Genomic DNA, 16,666 nt, shown 5'->3' with positions numbered 1-16,666 from the left:
CTATCCCACTTCCACCAGGAATAACCTGCTTTGTAGTCTTTAAGACAATGTTTTTGGTTAGTTTTTCCCAGTATTACTCGGCCTCACACACCACAAGCTTAGTGCATGGATGACCTTTGTGAACGAAGCGGTAAAGCAAATGAGCGGTATATATAGGGCTTGACTGGTCCAATTTCAGTAAACATGGTCCAGATGGGCAAACTTCCAATACACCTTGGGGGTCTACAAAACACTACTTTCCATTATAGTCTATCCCAAATTGTCTACAAAAGTGTAGCAAAATTGTAAGCAAGTATTGTGCAATAGGCTTACATAGTCCTGAAACTATCCACGAGCAATTGCCTACTGATAATAAAGGACTGTCAGGCAACAGTTGCAAAGCTTTAACTCTTGTGGTGTTGTGCACAGAGCATTAAATCACTGCTCTGCTATTAGGGCATAGGATGAATATTGACAAATAAAAAAAGGATTCCCAGCTCAAACGTGTTGAATGAACACGGACCTGATCATAGATCTCATTCATGAAAGTTCCATTAACAGCAGTTATTTATTGCCATGCAGATAACGTGCTGGGGTAGCAGAGTGTAAACTGTGGAGCTGCGGAGTGAAGACACAGACAGATACTTCTCTAGCTTCCCATACATTGCATTGTTTCTTCCATACAAGAAGAGCTCATATATGTCTCCAAGGATTTTACTGCCGATTACAACATCCTTACATTTAAATATAGGGCACATTCCATTATCAACATTACAAGTATAAAAGTTTAAGTTAACATATTCACTGTCGCTGTTTTTCTACCAGAGCTGCTTTTATGCTGATCTTGAAACAGGAATGATATAATTCTGTGTCACTTCTATATATCTCATAACTCCAATCAAGGATTAAATCTCAACCACTGTAATAAAATTGAAATGATAAGGCATGCAATTGATAAAATGGTTTGGACCAACAGCGGGGCCAGGCACATTCTGCATTATGTGACTAAGATGATACTGGGAACCTATCAGCCAAGGCGCTCTGGACAGGAAAGAATGAGCGTTCCTGGAAGCTGCAGTCAGCGCGCTGCATGCAATGACTCCAGCAGACACAACCAAACCAGAATCATTGTACAGACCAGCAGAAACAATGTCTGAATGCAAAGTGCAGCTTCCCTGAATGTTACTAAGCTCAGATTAACCTACATATACAATATTTTATTTTGCATCTTAAGAAGGTTCGACCATGATTTACTGATTTTTGTTGTAGATTAAATGTTGGACAACCATAAGTAACTGTGTTAGGTGAGCGCAATGCAATACTGTTCATATATCAAGTAGAGAAGATGTCCTCTTTGAAGAGGGAGGGGGCGCACAACAGTGTTTATTAAACAGGTTGTGTAAAACAATGTATAACAGAACTCTGCAATTTAAATGAAAATGTTTTACACACAATCTATTTAAATGTAGCAGTGGCCTACATACGGTAGATAGGCAGCCTCTGACAGGGCACTGGGTCTAGGCTACATTCTCGAATATCCGCACTGAAAACATGGAGGCCTTCTCTATTCGTTAGTGATTTATTACTTTACTGGAGCGCAGTACCTACTTTTAGCCTTTGGATGTCACTGATGCAATTGCTGTCAATTGAAAGCAAGTGCTATTTTCTCTTTTCAAGGTTAGCACCTTTCATACACGTTAATAGTGGACTGAACAGCTGATTAAGTTCATTGATGAGTGAAACGGCTACATGAATTGTTTTCTTGACCATCAGTGTTAAAAAAAAAAAAAAATCACACTGGTGATTTCAAGTTCAATATTAAAAAAGTCTCCTTTCACACAGGGGTTATTGTGTCTTGGACATAAAAGAATATATATTTTTAATGCAAAACTGGTTGATCCAAACTTCCTGTAATGATCAATGGGGATGAATTCAGAGTTCTAACCTGGTGAATTTGAATTTCCACTTTTAGGGCCTCCTGTAGAGTCTGAAGCTCCATCCTCCTTTCTCCAGTTTCCTCACTTGCCTCCCCAAATCCGGCAGCTCCTACACACGTCACTCTGCACAGAATGGAAACCTACAGAACAAAAAGGTTTATAATTATTGGTGCCAGAAAGTAAAGGCAATCATTAAAAATGTGTATATCAATGGTGGTCAACAGACTGGTATCACCCGCAGCTCTCCTGATTAGAGGTCATTTTCCACCAGAAGTCTCCTTTCTACTCATCAAAGCCCAAAGTAAATTTCCAAACCAAACAACTGCGTTTTATTCTAAAGCCGATACCAATACGACTAACCTGCTGCTACTGGTACATGTTCTATTACAGGTGGCACCGTTGTGCAGACTGGATGAGCTGTGGGATACTTTTATTCATTTATAAAAGCTGAGATTTTGTTCTAGTTGGTAAAAAACAAAACAAAAACAAAAAAAAGTCTCTGCAAGGAAAGTTTAGGACCTCTCTGTGCGCCAAAATGTAAAAATGTGCTCCTCCGTTAGGAAACCAATGTTCTCACTAGCTTCCCCTGATATTAACCAGGTTGTTACAGTATAACCAGTTATTAGTGACACGTGAAATGTAAAGGCCATGACAGGTCCCAATTCATAAACATTTACCATAACACAGGGGTACATGTGAAAAAAATAAAAAAAATCCACATGTGAGAAAACCGGGACTACCTAGCTCTAGGAATGTGTCCAAATTTGCCAAAAAATTCTGCCATGCTGAAAATGGCTAATACAGGTAAAAGGACACTAAACCCAAAATACAAAAAAACAAAAACAAAAAAAAACACCTTACATAAAGAAGCTGCTGATAACACTTAGAAATATATATGTAACATTTTCCATACTTTGGCATAATATTTACATCTTCTGATTTCATGTAAAAGGTAACTGACATAGGCTGGCTGCAATGTCCTTCAACAGAGCTACAAACATAGGAAAATCTCTCTCTGGCCTCATATATCCTCAGTATACTCCTGATACATGAACATACATATATATATATATATATATATATATATTTGTGTGTGGTATTAATGGTTTCATATAAACCAACTTTTACTTTAAATTAGCAGCCAGTTAGAGAATTGTGAGTCCTGGGTCTAACAAAAATTATTGCGGACTTAAATCTGTCAGGGAAAAAAAAAAAAAAAAGAGGTTTAGCCCATCAGTTAGTCCCACTATTGACACCTGGCCTTAACCTGGAAATAAAAAAATAATAAAAATATAGCAGTCACATAAAGGTCTAAGTAAGTAGGAGCCATCCAAGCATCTGTGTTCAATGGGTGAAACAATGCACAAGCATGTTATATTAATAAGTGTTTAGACTGGCCACATTGACGTCGCAAATCTGAAAACAGCAATTCAATCATCCAATCTGTCAGAGTATACAGTCATCCCGTCAGGCACATTCTCCTTAAGCTTCTAGTTTCAGAGATACCTTTATCATTTAAGGCTTGCAGCTCAAACACAAAATGCAGCTCTCATACGCTGAAAAGCCAGAAGCAACAGCGGACAGTTCTGTTTCACTTCTAGTACAGCTCAAAATCAGATCACAAGAATCGAGGGTGCAATCTTACAAAAGGGCATCAACCCCCCCCCCCCCCACACCCACACCCACACAATGCAAGCAATAGAAAATGTATTTGAACCAATACATATTAGTATAGTATATAACTGTAGTTCACTTTTAGCTTTGGATCAGTTTCTCACATGCTTCTGCAGATTAGGATGTCCAACAGGCGGACTTCAAGAGGTGTATGTGTGGCTTTAAACATTACTACACGCAGTCTCCATCATCTTTGAAGCTGTATTAACACGTAAAGAAGTGAATATTATTAGACCATTTTAAAATGGTTGCAGAAAATAGGTGTGAGCAGAGGACCAATAAGAAGCCGCAATGTCTGGGATTGCTGCTATTTATTGGTTCTCCCACTCACACATCCCTCCAATACATAAGTTTTCAGCTTGGGCTGCGAGACCAACCATGCAACCCGGGGGAAAGAGTCTGCAACAAAGCAGCCCTCAGGCAAGGGGCAGAGCTATGATGCTACAACCCCTAGCTGTACAGCAGCTTCCAGCACAGTCCTTCTTACATGAGGCCTTCTTTACGTAAAAACTTAAGACCGCAATGATGTAGATGAAAGGAAAACTAAACCAATAATGTAAGAGGAGTTACATGAAGTAGTCATTCTACAGTTACTATGAGGAGCTCTTTAGAAAAAAAAACATAATGAAGTGGGAAACTGCAGGGGTAGTGTGGAAACAAACAAGTGTCATTTCAGATGTGTCTTAGTAGATTGTAGTCATAGTGTGCTCAAATTACCTTCTTTATTGTTATGGAAGCAGTACGGATGCACTTGTTCACACATGGCCATGTTGGCTTATTATTGGTTTAATAAATAATGACAACATAATCTGTTGTGTTATTTGTCACATGGAATTATATTTATCAACTTTAAAGATTTGGTGAGGACTAGAGGATTGTCCATTATGCCCTGGTATGTAACACACAGAAGGTGTACTTTCTTTATCACATACCTCTTACATATAGACACATAACCAGGTTTGCAGTCAGCATCCCTATGAGGACAACTACTGAACGTAAGACCAGTAGCTCATCACCAGTATTTATTCCATTATTTCAGCAAAGGATCACTTTAGTTCCACAATATACGTTTGCAGAAGGCCACTAGAAGCCCCCAGTAGGCAAGCTTGTGTAGAAAAAGAGATAAATTAAATATATAGGCCTTTTGTGAACTGTGCTGTATTGTGGTAATCGGGTAGAATAATATATGGAGTTTAAAAAGGCGTTTTGTGAATTTGAGTTTACCTGAAGGTGAGTTTGGATGCTAGGGGAACGTTAGTTGTACAAGGGAGAGATTTCCAGTGTGTGCGCAGCCCGAAATAAAACACTAACCAGGAATGGCAGCAAGTAACGAGAGTGGATGAGAGGTGCAGATTTTGACAGAGCAGAAGGATCCAGTTGGGAGATATTATTTATGAGAATCTGTCTCCTTAGGTCTCTTGTTGAAACATGGAAACAGTAGAAGGATATAAGGCACATATCTGCACAGCCTTATACAAGGAGAAAAAGACCCGTCCATAGGTTTTACTAAATGGTTTGGCTTTTTTTGTTTACTCATTTATGAATTAGAAAAAAAAAAAATTGGAGATGCAGAGGAAAAGCCATTTCATCCTATATTGTGACATAGTTTGCTTATTTTTATGGACACCTGACATAAAAAGTCAGCCTTAGGGCTAGATTTACTAAGCTGCGGGTTTGAAAAAGTGGGGATGTTGCCTATAACAACCAATCAGATTCTAGCTGTCATTTTGTAGAAAGTAATAAATAAATGAAAGCTAGAATCTGATTGGTTACTATAGGCAACATCCCCACTTTTTCAAACCCGCAGCTTAGTAAATCTAGCCCTTGGTGTCCATTTACTGGCATGAGAGAAGACATATGAAGGTCAAACAAGCATTTTGTTAGGAGAAACAAGTAAAGGGTTTAATCAAGTAGGTGGTGCAAATGTATTAGTAATCATTACTTTGAGGTGATTTTTTTTTACTTTTGTGGACAGGAGCAATTTTGTCACTGACCACAAGCTGCAAAATGTTAAACAGAACATCTGCGCAAATTAAACTGCGGAATGGGGGAGCACTCCAATGTACCCGGCAGGTGAACACATAGAATCTGTATCTTATATCGCTTTAGTTCGTCTGTTTTTCTGTTCTAGGCTTATTACCAGCTCCATTATATAAAACCAACCTGTACTTTTTTTTTCCTATGTGATTTTATTGAAAGCTTTTACGTCTTAACAAACCAAAAAAAACTTACAAACAACTCAAATCATCAGCAAGAGTACACCAATACCTTAAACATTTAGAAGTGCTAAGTGCACATACACATTAGTAAGCATCTAATAATGAAAAAAACAGATCAATATGTATTATAGTTATATTTTGCATTGAAATATGTGTAAACAGCAATACAGGAGATAGATGACCAGCTCTTTAAATGTGTTTAAATACACAAAACGCATAGTAAGTATGCTGCACAGGGCTAAGTGCTCCCCAGAAATAAAAATGAGGATGGGTATCCGCTTCCTCATCCAATGATCATGTAAGAGTTATACCAGGGGCACCAAATTTTATGGTATTCATTCCTTTCTATTTGTGTACATAAATATTTCATGATTAATGGTATTTACCAAACACAACCAGCTTTGATACAAGAGAGGCTCAGCAGCCAACCACTTCATACTTATAATGACTTTAGCGAAAGAAGTCAGATAACAATATATTTGAAGATATTTATTCCGCCAGATGAGGAGGGTCTGGGAGGACAGGAGACTGGGAATCACTAAAAATTCTACCTCTACAAAGATTAAGGAAACAGCTTACAAGTCATATTACAGATGGTACAATACACCAGTGAGACTTTGTAAATGCCTCACCTGCCTGTTAGAGGGTACGTGGCCAGAGGGTCACCCTACTTCACAATTGTCAGCCAATAATAATAGCCCCTACTGGAACAAAATCCATGCTCTTTTAAATAGACTACATGAGGACACGATAAGTCTGGACCCTTGGCTGTTCCTTCTCCGTTACCCAAATCACCTCCACCCCTCCGTATCTTGATAAATTCTATAAAAAAAATAAAAATAAATAAAAAAAAAAGTAGCATTGTATATCCTAGCTGCTGCTAACTGTGCTAGCTAAAAATTGGAAGAAGCTTCTTCCCTACTTCCTTCTCGGCAATTATAGCAGCCATGGAAGAGATCGCCTATTATAGGAGCCACATATTTAATCAAGTATGGGCCCCTTGGTTCTTTGCTGAGAGCAAATTTTAACGCTTCCCACCTTCTACCCCTTGAGTGGTGAACAAGCCCTCCTCTTACATACCCTTTTCCTCATTCACTTTCCCGTGTACTCTTGTAGGCCTTCCCTAACAAGACACATTATACGTTTCTTCAATACAAGTCAACAAGGACAGATTTCTTCCCCACAATTCCTGTCACCCCCCACAAACCCTGTCCTCGCCTTACTTCTAAAATAATTTTGTTTTTGCAGTGCTGTTTTTAAATTATATTGCTCTGTAAGTATAAATTAGACTTGTGGTTCTGCTGTTATATTGTTGAAATGTTTATTATTGACCACTCAAAATAAAGAATTCTTAAAAATAAACATATATATTTATTGAAATATTCTTCCACAGTGATCCCAAAAAGGAACCCTTAGGATACAGCAGTGGAATCCCTGACAGTGTGCATTGAATACAATTTCAAACCAAATCCAACATTGTTTAACCATCGAACGGGACCAGAAATTATGCAAAAAAGAGCAGGAGCTACAATGGCTGCCCATACATGTGAAAGGTATACCCTAAAGAAGATATAAATATGGATTTGTTGATATCTCCAACAGGACGCAGCCTCCCTCGTACCTTTTAGCATCAACAACCACGTCTCCCTTAAAGCACCTCCTACATCCTCTGCCCATTTATCACCGGGAGCCTTAAAAACAAACCTGTTTAGGAGTCAATCCAAAGTGATTTGCATCAGGTCTCATAGAACCATTAATACAAAACAAGGTGCTAACAAAAATTTTACATCTCTTCGGGTGTAAACAGTCTTAAAAAACGGTAACAAAATATTTAATAGCAACAGTGCTAACCTACAACATCACACTGAATAAAAATTCAACATGAAAGTCATTAGAAAATAAAAGAGTGGAATCTGGAATTAGGCAGTTATTAGATTTTTATGGTATAATTACAGAGTTTGCGAAGCAAAAACAATAATTAGCCCTGCCATCATGTCCCATGTACAAGAAAAAAATGAAAATGCAAATCATTTCTCTGTTTGCATAAATGAGTCACTAAATACCAAATGGTTACTTAGCATAGGTTGTGAGAATACTTTTCCAACTGTACTAATGAAAAATGTGCTTATTAATTAATGATGGCACATGCTGCCATTTTGTTGTAGAAACAGGATTTGTCTTCACTTTATTTAAACTCTTGGTTAAGGAAGAGTTAAGACCTTCCCTGTGTTTCACTGAATCAGAATGCTGATGGGCAGAGTTACTGAAAGGCATTCATTTTGGATTCCCTAAGTTACAGGAGGAAATAATGCACTACCATTAGTTGTGGGTGTGAAGGAGGCATTAATATTCTGTAGCTACAAAAAGTGGTTAGTGTTAAAATGGTCACAAATCATACCTAGATGGAGAGAAGACAAAATACACAAAAATGGCACATTAAAACAGGCAGCACCAATGTCCCCTCACTCACAATTAATTTAAGCCATAAATGAAGTGTAACCAGGCAGTACTGTAGGAGAAAACAGAAACGTTGTATTTAATGAAAGGGGGAGTTCTAAAGGAGGATGTGGCATTTCATGCATCATTTTCACAGTGGGACACAGATTTTTATTTTTTTCAATCAAAGCAAAGTGCGCTTCTAGTTTGCAGAGCAACTTGTGAAAGCAGAAAGTCAGTACATTATAGTGCGCTGTGAGGACCATGTAGGAGCACAGATGCACAGCCAAGGTGATTTGCAGTGTGCTTCATAGGCAAGGTCAACTGTTTCTATATGGAAATATTGTAGTGCACATTTTATTTTAACCTCTTCTCTCCCTACTCAGCAAACCTCCTAATCCCTACAAATCAGACATCAGATTAAGACAGTATGCTGTATCTCTACATTGTATATTTAACTTTTCTGCATATTTCTCAATTTGAAACCTAGCTGAAATTAAATACGTTCTCATTATTTCAATCCCAAACTTGTGTTTTACCACCTATTACAGTTAAATGCTGCTTTGTGTCACATCATTTTATATTCCACTGTGTTCCCTTGAAACCCACTGAGAAAGCTACGACTGTTCTTTTTCAAAAGAGACCCAGTGAGGCAATCACTACCAGTGGTGAATCACTTTGGTGCATTACTACTGATGCAATTAGTCCTCTGCCCTATTGGGTACAAACTGTGGATGAAACAGACACTGTAGCAAGTAGGACAATTATTTGCCAATTAAACCAACATCAGGGGCCAGTGTATTTTGTGCATCTTTGGGGGTGAGGGGTCTCATTCCCTATATATGGACTTAATATGGGTGTAACTAGATTTTGCTCATTCAGGTATAAGTTTCGGTGTTTGTCCCTAGGGGACCCATATTGTTACTATTGTTACTTTCTATCAAGGCTAATCTGAATTTCAGTTTAACACGCACAGGTAATCTGATAAAAGGTGGATATAATAACAGAATTAATTTGTTTTTTCAACAAACAAAACAAAAAGCAACTTCTGCATTCAAATGTCATTCACAGGCCGGTCATAATGTTAATGATCTTAAAGTCCCCTCACACGTGAAACTGGCTGTTCAATTAGTTCGATTAAACCGTACATAAATTGTAATTTATATGGAAGACACAGAAAACAATTCAATCAGCAGAAGAAAGTCAGATGACATTAAAATGGACATTGGATGAGATGAAATTTTTTTACTCAATATATGAACGAATTATTGTATGTGTGGTGATCACACAATCCCACAAATTTAGGTACAGCATAAGAAACATAGTGAGGTTTGCTGGGTAGTCTTGTGTGCATTTTCAATCACATTGGAGAGTTGGAAGGGAAGAGACATACAAGGCAATACAATTAAAATAAAAATAATTTGACCAATTACATTAAGATTTTAACTTGTCCAGGTAGCATTAGCAAAAAGAGTAGTCTTTTAATCACAAAATCCAGCTCTCAATGATGTTAAGAAAATACAAGTCTGAGCTTCAAACAAGTCAAAGAACAGGCCGTGTAACAGTTACTATAAAGCAAAGTGTAATTCAAGCTGAACAAAAATGAACAGCAAAAAACAAATAACTGCCTTCTCGGAGCAGGTGTCAAAATGAGCAAATCAGAGATGCTATAATTTTATGTGCTGCACATTAAATTGATGGGACATCTGTTCTGCGTTGTCTCAACATTTGCAGCAAGATATTTTTATACTTTTTATTCACACACTTTATCTTAAAGTATACTTTTAAGATACAGGAAGTGTCACACACACATAAATATGTTTGTTTAACTGTAAAATTAAAATGGAGAAGCAATTAAAATGGTTATTTGCTAGAAAATCTCAAACCTGTTTATAAAAAGAAAAAAAAAGAAAAAAACACCACGCCGGACAAAAATAAAAAAACAAATAAAAACATCTTGTGAACCTAGTGGGGACCATTCTTATTATTTCACTATAAAGGATTTGAATATTACAGAGCGCTACATACATTGAAGGGGTCATGATACAAATAAACATATAATGATATGAAAAAGTATGTTAATGAAAACTATCCATCAGGTAACTAAAAAAGGTGGTGTTGCCCATAGCAACTAGAGGTTTGCTTTTATTTTATATAATCTAATAGGAAACTTATAGTGAGAATCCAATTGGTTACTATGGGCACATTTTCTATCAGTTACCTACAGGACAGTTTTCATACATGTCCTGCAGGGTATTATCTCAGCATATAAAAATAAAAAACATACAAAAAAAACAAAAAACTAAACAGCAGATTACTAGAGTACACTAGCCCTAGAGATTCATTGGAATTTATAAAACTGGAAAGCTATTTTAGCATGCACTCGAAAATTTACTTTGTGAGGACGGTGGCTGAGTGGTTAGCACTTCTGCCTCACAGCACCGGGGTCATGAGTTCGATTCCCGACCATGGCCTTATCTGTGTGGAATTTGTATGTTCTCTTGTGTTTGCGTGGGTTTCCTCCCACACTCCAAAAATCATATTAGAAGGTTAATTGGCTGCTATCAAATTGACCCTAGTGTCTCGCTGTCTGTGTGTGTGTGTATGTTAGTGAATTTAGACTGTAAGCTCCAATGGGACAGAGATTGATGTAAGCGAGTTCTCCTCTGTACAGCGCTGCAGAATTAGTAGCGCTATATAAATAGCTGATGATGAAACCATTATGTTTTAAATAACCTGCACCTATTTTCTCTATGTATTAGTGGACCTACTGCAGTGATGGGCAACATGGCTTAGATTGGCCTTCAAAGGGGCCGAAGAGAGGAAGGAGGGAGCTCACACTGCACCCTTTCCTCATCCAGGTATGTACAGAGGAGGTCATGTGACACTGAAGTCTGTTGCCCCTGTACTGCCTCATTATGTGCTTATTAAGCAGATAAGATTGTGAGCAGTCAGCTGGGGGGCCGCAGGTGAAGGTCTAATGTATCTGCTCTGTTTGCACCGTTTTTCGCTTTGTTTTTTATGATGAAGGAAACGTAAATTGCAAGGACTCAAGCAGTGAGGGCAGATCACAGTTGTAGAACACAGTACGTTTACGGTGATATTTAGCAAGTAGCAAAGGAAGCAGTCACTGATATTTTGACTAATAGTCTAGGTGAGCGGTGATCTGTTTAGAATGGAGCAGCTGACTCCCACGTCACGTATCCACCTCTGCACAGTGTAGGGAGGTCACATGGCATACCTGAAGAAGGGAGTGCATTGTACGGGCACACAGAGAAAGAGGGAGTTCCTGCTCTGTGTGCCCGTCACTGGTCTAGATGGACTGACATAGGTTTCATTTGATCTATTTCAAGGCAAAGGATTCAGAAGCACCATTGATTAAATATGACATGGGCATCATTGGGGTTCTCCCCTTTGGGACAATTCCTCTTGATTGTGTCCTGCTCCTCGCACTGGGTAAGTTGGCATGCCTCCTATGGGACCCACACAATTACGTGATGCAAGCAAGCAGTTGGTGGATATGTACCTTTCATTTACCTACTCCGTCTCCATTAGAATTCTGTTCACCAAACTGAACAGAGAACAGAGATCTGGCATGAATAGCAAATATAATATATTTCTCAGATCTGTAATACTTTGCAGCTAATTGGAGACACAAGGTATACTGATAGAAATACCTAGTTTGAAGCCAGAGCAACAAATCATCACTGCACTACATGGATTCCCATGGGAAAATCACATCAAACTAAGAATTACTGAATGCCTGCTGATACACAATGAGGAAACAAAACTTAAAGAGAAACTTCACACGACAATGCTGGTCACCTGTGTGACAAACTTCACTAAGAGTTGTAAAAATAGAAGACCAAAGTAATGGGAAAAGTCCACGAGAGGCCGAGCTCCAATATCTCCCTTTATGTCACTATCCACATACAGATGTCATGTAGACAGAGAGCACAACAGGCGATGGCCAGCAATGACTCTCAGGTCTCTCACTTGCGAGTGATGGTGGTGCATTTGTCTTTGAACTTTTGTTTGCACTAGCGACATCTTACCCACACAGCCCTCCTGCAGCAGCATGACAATGAACAAGGGCCCACAGCCTCGCCTCTTCCACCAGCTGCCACAGACACCAATGAATTGAGAGCTCAGAGTACACCAAAGGCCACACACAGCCCCAGAGCACGCTGGACAGGCAGCAGCAACAATCCTGCAGGACTAAGTGCTATGCTGTACTGTATGTGGGTTACAGTCTGGTGGTGAATAAGAGTGCAGCAGATTTCATTGTCAGACTGTATCACCAGTGACTCCACCCCAAAGTGAGAGATCCAACCAAGGCATGCAAAGTCTGCAACCGGGAGAGAGGAGAGGTAGGGGTACCCGCAATGGCCGGGCTCCCCCCTTAGACAAGGCACCAGGGTGTATTTTCTACTCGTCATGGAAACCAAACACCCAGATTTTGTCAAGCGCTGATATATGGGCACCTTTAGAGTATTCGGGAACAGAAACATACAGTTATCAGCACATGGATAAAACAGGCATGTGGATGAAGCATGATTAGCAGCCCTCAGAAATTTCATGGCTAGGCATGTCTATTTATTAACATAGTTATCAAAAGTTTAAAGTATAGGTCACTTAACTAAACATTGACCTAAACTAGTATCCATTTGCTAGGAACCAGTAACATCAAGGCGCCCCTGACTAATATTCTTGAGGCCTGATATTCATGATGTGCTGGATCCTAGTGAATAACTAGGCTGCATTCACACGATTATTTGTTCAGCTCACAAAATAGCTGCTTGCAAGGTGTAAAACAAATATAGTTTCTCTCGCAACCTATACATTATCCATAATAAAAATGAGAACACCGCTTCAAACGCCTGAGAACTGCATTAAAAATAGGATGGATGGTTTCTTAGGGCTCGTTTCCACCACTGCATTGTAAAATGATAACAGCACTATTAAAATTGCAGAATGCAGCAGGATCTATTTCTCACGCATTATCGTGTGCCACTGGTACAAAAGGGTATAGTGGTAAAGGCACAAGACATCAAAAGCTCATGAAAACGCCTAATCTAAAAGATGTCTAAAGCGCACATTCGCTCTCATGCCATTTTACCCAATTTCACAGTGCATATGTGGATGCAGATAGCTATATATGCACTGAAACGGTACACAACATGAAACAATACAGATCAGATGCAAGTACTAAACAATAATCCAATAAAGCAACCACTATACCTGGATAGATATATTCAGCAAACCTTTACTCAACAAATCACAGATAAAATTAATAAAACACAAGCAAACTAAAAAAGAAGCATTAGCATAAAGTTGATGCAAAAAAAAAAAAAAAAAACACACAGAACAGCAACCAAGGATTTTTTTGTCAGACAGCTTGCCATTTAAATTATATTGCAGTTATAAATGCAAGAGATTGAAAAGCATAGCGCTTTTTTTCCCAAACACCACCAAACTTTGCATAATACAAAGTTATCTTACATTCCTTTCTCCATGTTTGTTACTAGATGTACGATATTATATAGAAAATGATACAAACACATTTTATGATCAAGTTTTTTACAGTCAAAGAATAGACCAACAGCAATGAAAAATACATGCACAATTATGCGGGTGTGACATTTTTCTTGGGGGGAGGGGGGGGGGGAGGGGGGCACTGAGATCTCAGACACAAACTAGGAGACCAGATAAGAACTTCAGTCACAATGATAATACAACCATGTATATGAAATTTACATCCATAAACCATGGGAGAACACAACAGGTATACAGGCAGTAAATAGATGTTTCTCTATACTTAGAGCACAAGCTTGCCTGTGCATAGAAATTCTTGCAAACTATACAATCCAGACATGCCAAGTACTTACTTCCTTGCAATCCCCACAAGCAAGTTTTATGCGATTCAACTGCAGCCACAGGACAAAAAAAATTTGCATTCATTTTTAACAATCTAAGGTGATTTCTTATAGAATGAAAGCCGGAAAATATTAAATATACAGTCCATATACACAGTATAATGCATATAAGAAACTTATTTTAAACAGAATAGCTGCTCAGGTGTCTCCCCTAGGAGTGTCCGTATATGTGTGTATCTAAATAATCCTTCTAAGATTCGTGGCTTCCCTATATTAGCCTGCTGTTTCCTCGGGCACAATAATCTAGGAGGAAAAGCAGAAGGTGGTGCTCCATAAAGCAATTAAAAACACTTTATTAAAAACACATCATACACAGATTATTTCATGCTTGCATTATTTTTAATCTGGTGTTCTGGTATTATTATTATGTAGAAAATAACACATGAAAACACTTCGTGTTACCACCAACGTGAGGAGCTGCTGAAATACTCCTACTCCATGCAATACAGTGCAGTGAAACACTCTGAGCCTCATTTAGAGATAGATGCAAAGCAAAGAGGAGGAACAAAATTGTTCCTGCACAAAGCATTTTGCAATGCAAGGGGTGCATTTATTTTTTGCATTCAGTAAAAACACTGTCTGCACTTTGCATGCAGCACATAAATAATGGACGGATTTAGCGTTGAGCTAGGACACGCACCCTTCCAACAGTTCCCATACCACCCCCGTTACCCGCCCACCTGCATGATTTCGCCAAAGTGAAAATTTGCTCCTTTTTCTGCTTTGCTCCCAACTCTAAATGAGGCCCTCTGAGTGCAATTCAAACGCCAAGTCACTTCCCTTAAGCTTTTTGACGCCAAGGACTTAGTCAGAGATGTTGTGGCTCTAGGCTTCAAGGTTTTTAATGTAACAAGTCAAAGGAGTAAGCAATCACAGATTACAGCAGGTGGGATATTATTAGCCAATAAGTATTTGTCAAACAAACAGTCACAAAACCACAGAGGTTTCTTGGCCACAACCTGACCAATCAGTTACATTAGACTATCAATTCTTATCAACCATAGAACAGAATACATAAAACAACTTTAATAGAAAAGTCTTCTGACCAACCACGGAGTCTTAAAACAGTCAGATCCGTCCTAACTCAGATCAGGCCAATCACTAATAAGGGGTGTAAATAAACCAAAAATCCAATTGCTTAAAAAACTGCATTTATAAATAAACAAACAAAAAAAAAATCACATAAATATCGATAAAATATGAATAGACCATTAGGTTTTGCATTAGTGAGTGTTCAGGGAACATGGAATATAATTCAGCTAAACAGGTCTGGGTGAAATATTTAACAAAACGGGTCAAACATTCAATGGACTATTTTGATTTTTCCCCCCCTTATTTTAATGTATGTCATCATACATCATCATCACCATTTATTTATATAGCGCCACTGATTCCGCAGCCCTGTACAGAGAACTCACTCACATTAGTTCCTGCTCCATTGGAGCTTACAGTCTAAATTCCCTAACACACACACACAGAGACAGACTAGGGTCAATTGTGATAGTAGCCAATTAACCTACTAGTATGTTTTTGGAGTGTGGGAGGAAACCGGAGCACCTGGAGGAAACCCACGCAAACACGAGGAGAACATACAAACTCCTCACAGATAAGACCATGGTCGGGAATTGAACTCATGACCACAGTGCTGTGTGGCAGAAGTGCTAACCACTGAGCCACCGTACTTGTTGTGTAAGTATGAGCCCTAAAGTACATAGTGTTGCCGTATAGAATTTATCTGTAAATATTTATTTTTAAAGCCAAAAATGAGACCGTTTCAAGGTCTGAGGAGTAATGGCATAAAACATAAGGCGGCACTGCAAATGAAGACACCCAATTTTTACTTCATTTTGTGACAATGTAATTCCAATCCAACAAAAACAACAACCTTCACAAGGAAGATGAAGTCCCAAGCCAAAATAAATAAACCGCTCTCTACAACTGCTGTCAAATCTTGTCATTCAATCCAGCCACAAATGTTAAATCTGTACCTAAATTTTGCCACACTGCACAGACCAGCCCATTCGAGCACTTTTATCACAAAGCCCTTCCCCATCCTTTTTGCGCTGACCAATGACCTCAAACACTTGCCAATATATATCATTAGCCAACCTGATTTTCAACCCTGACTTATCAGATTTTTATCTGGGACAATGGGTCAACACATGGTTCAATGGTTGCCCAATTAGATAACAATATACCAAATTTACATGTACCCCTCCTACTCTTCCCCATTTTAACACCTGGCGAGTTGCTAGAACACCCTCATAGCTGATGTTGCCTAGGAACCCCAGACCTTCTTCTCCCAGGTCTCCCATCACAACAATGGTGATGAATGTTTTCTAAAGTTGTGGCTTGTTTAACTGGTTTTTTGCTTTGTTTGGTGGTATAGGGTACCAGTTTGCATTGCACAGAAATAAGAGGGCGATAGATGACCTTGCAGTGAGTGAACAAAAAGTAGATCCAATGTCCCTTAAGTCCAGCCAGC

At 38.7% G+C, this 16,666-nt stretch overlaps 1 protein-coding gene across 6 annotated transcripts in view; it reads right to left on the bottom strand.

Annotated features, from left to right (window-relative positions):
* Positions 1-16,666, bottom strand: part of PHF21A (PHD finger protein 21A) — a 79,063-nt gene that overhangs the window by 55,113 nt on the left and 7,284 nt on the right. For all 6 annotated transcript variants that reach the window (XM_075188226.1, XM_075188223.1, XM_075188224.1 and 3 more), the window contains exon 2: positions 1,925-2,056. In XM_075188226.1, coding sequence (XP_075044327.1) covers positions 1,925-1,978 — 54 coding nt within the window. In that variant the 5' untranslated portion in view covers positions 1,979-2,056. The remainder of the gene's footprint in view (positions 1-1,924; positions 2,057-16,666) is intronic.

This window comes from Mixophyes fleayi, chromosome 10, assembly GCF_038048845.1.
Source record: "Mixophyes fleayi isolate aMixFle1 chromosome 10, aMixFle1.hap1, whole genome shotgun sequence".
Classification (NCBI taxonomy): Eukaryota; Metazoa; Chordata; class Amphibia; order Anura; family Limnodynastidae; genus Mixophyes; species Mixophyes fleayi.
Note: the sequence above shows the minus strand (reverse complement) of the source record. Positions and strands in the feature narration are given on the sequence as shown.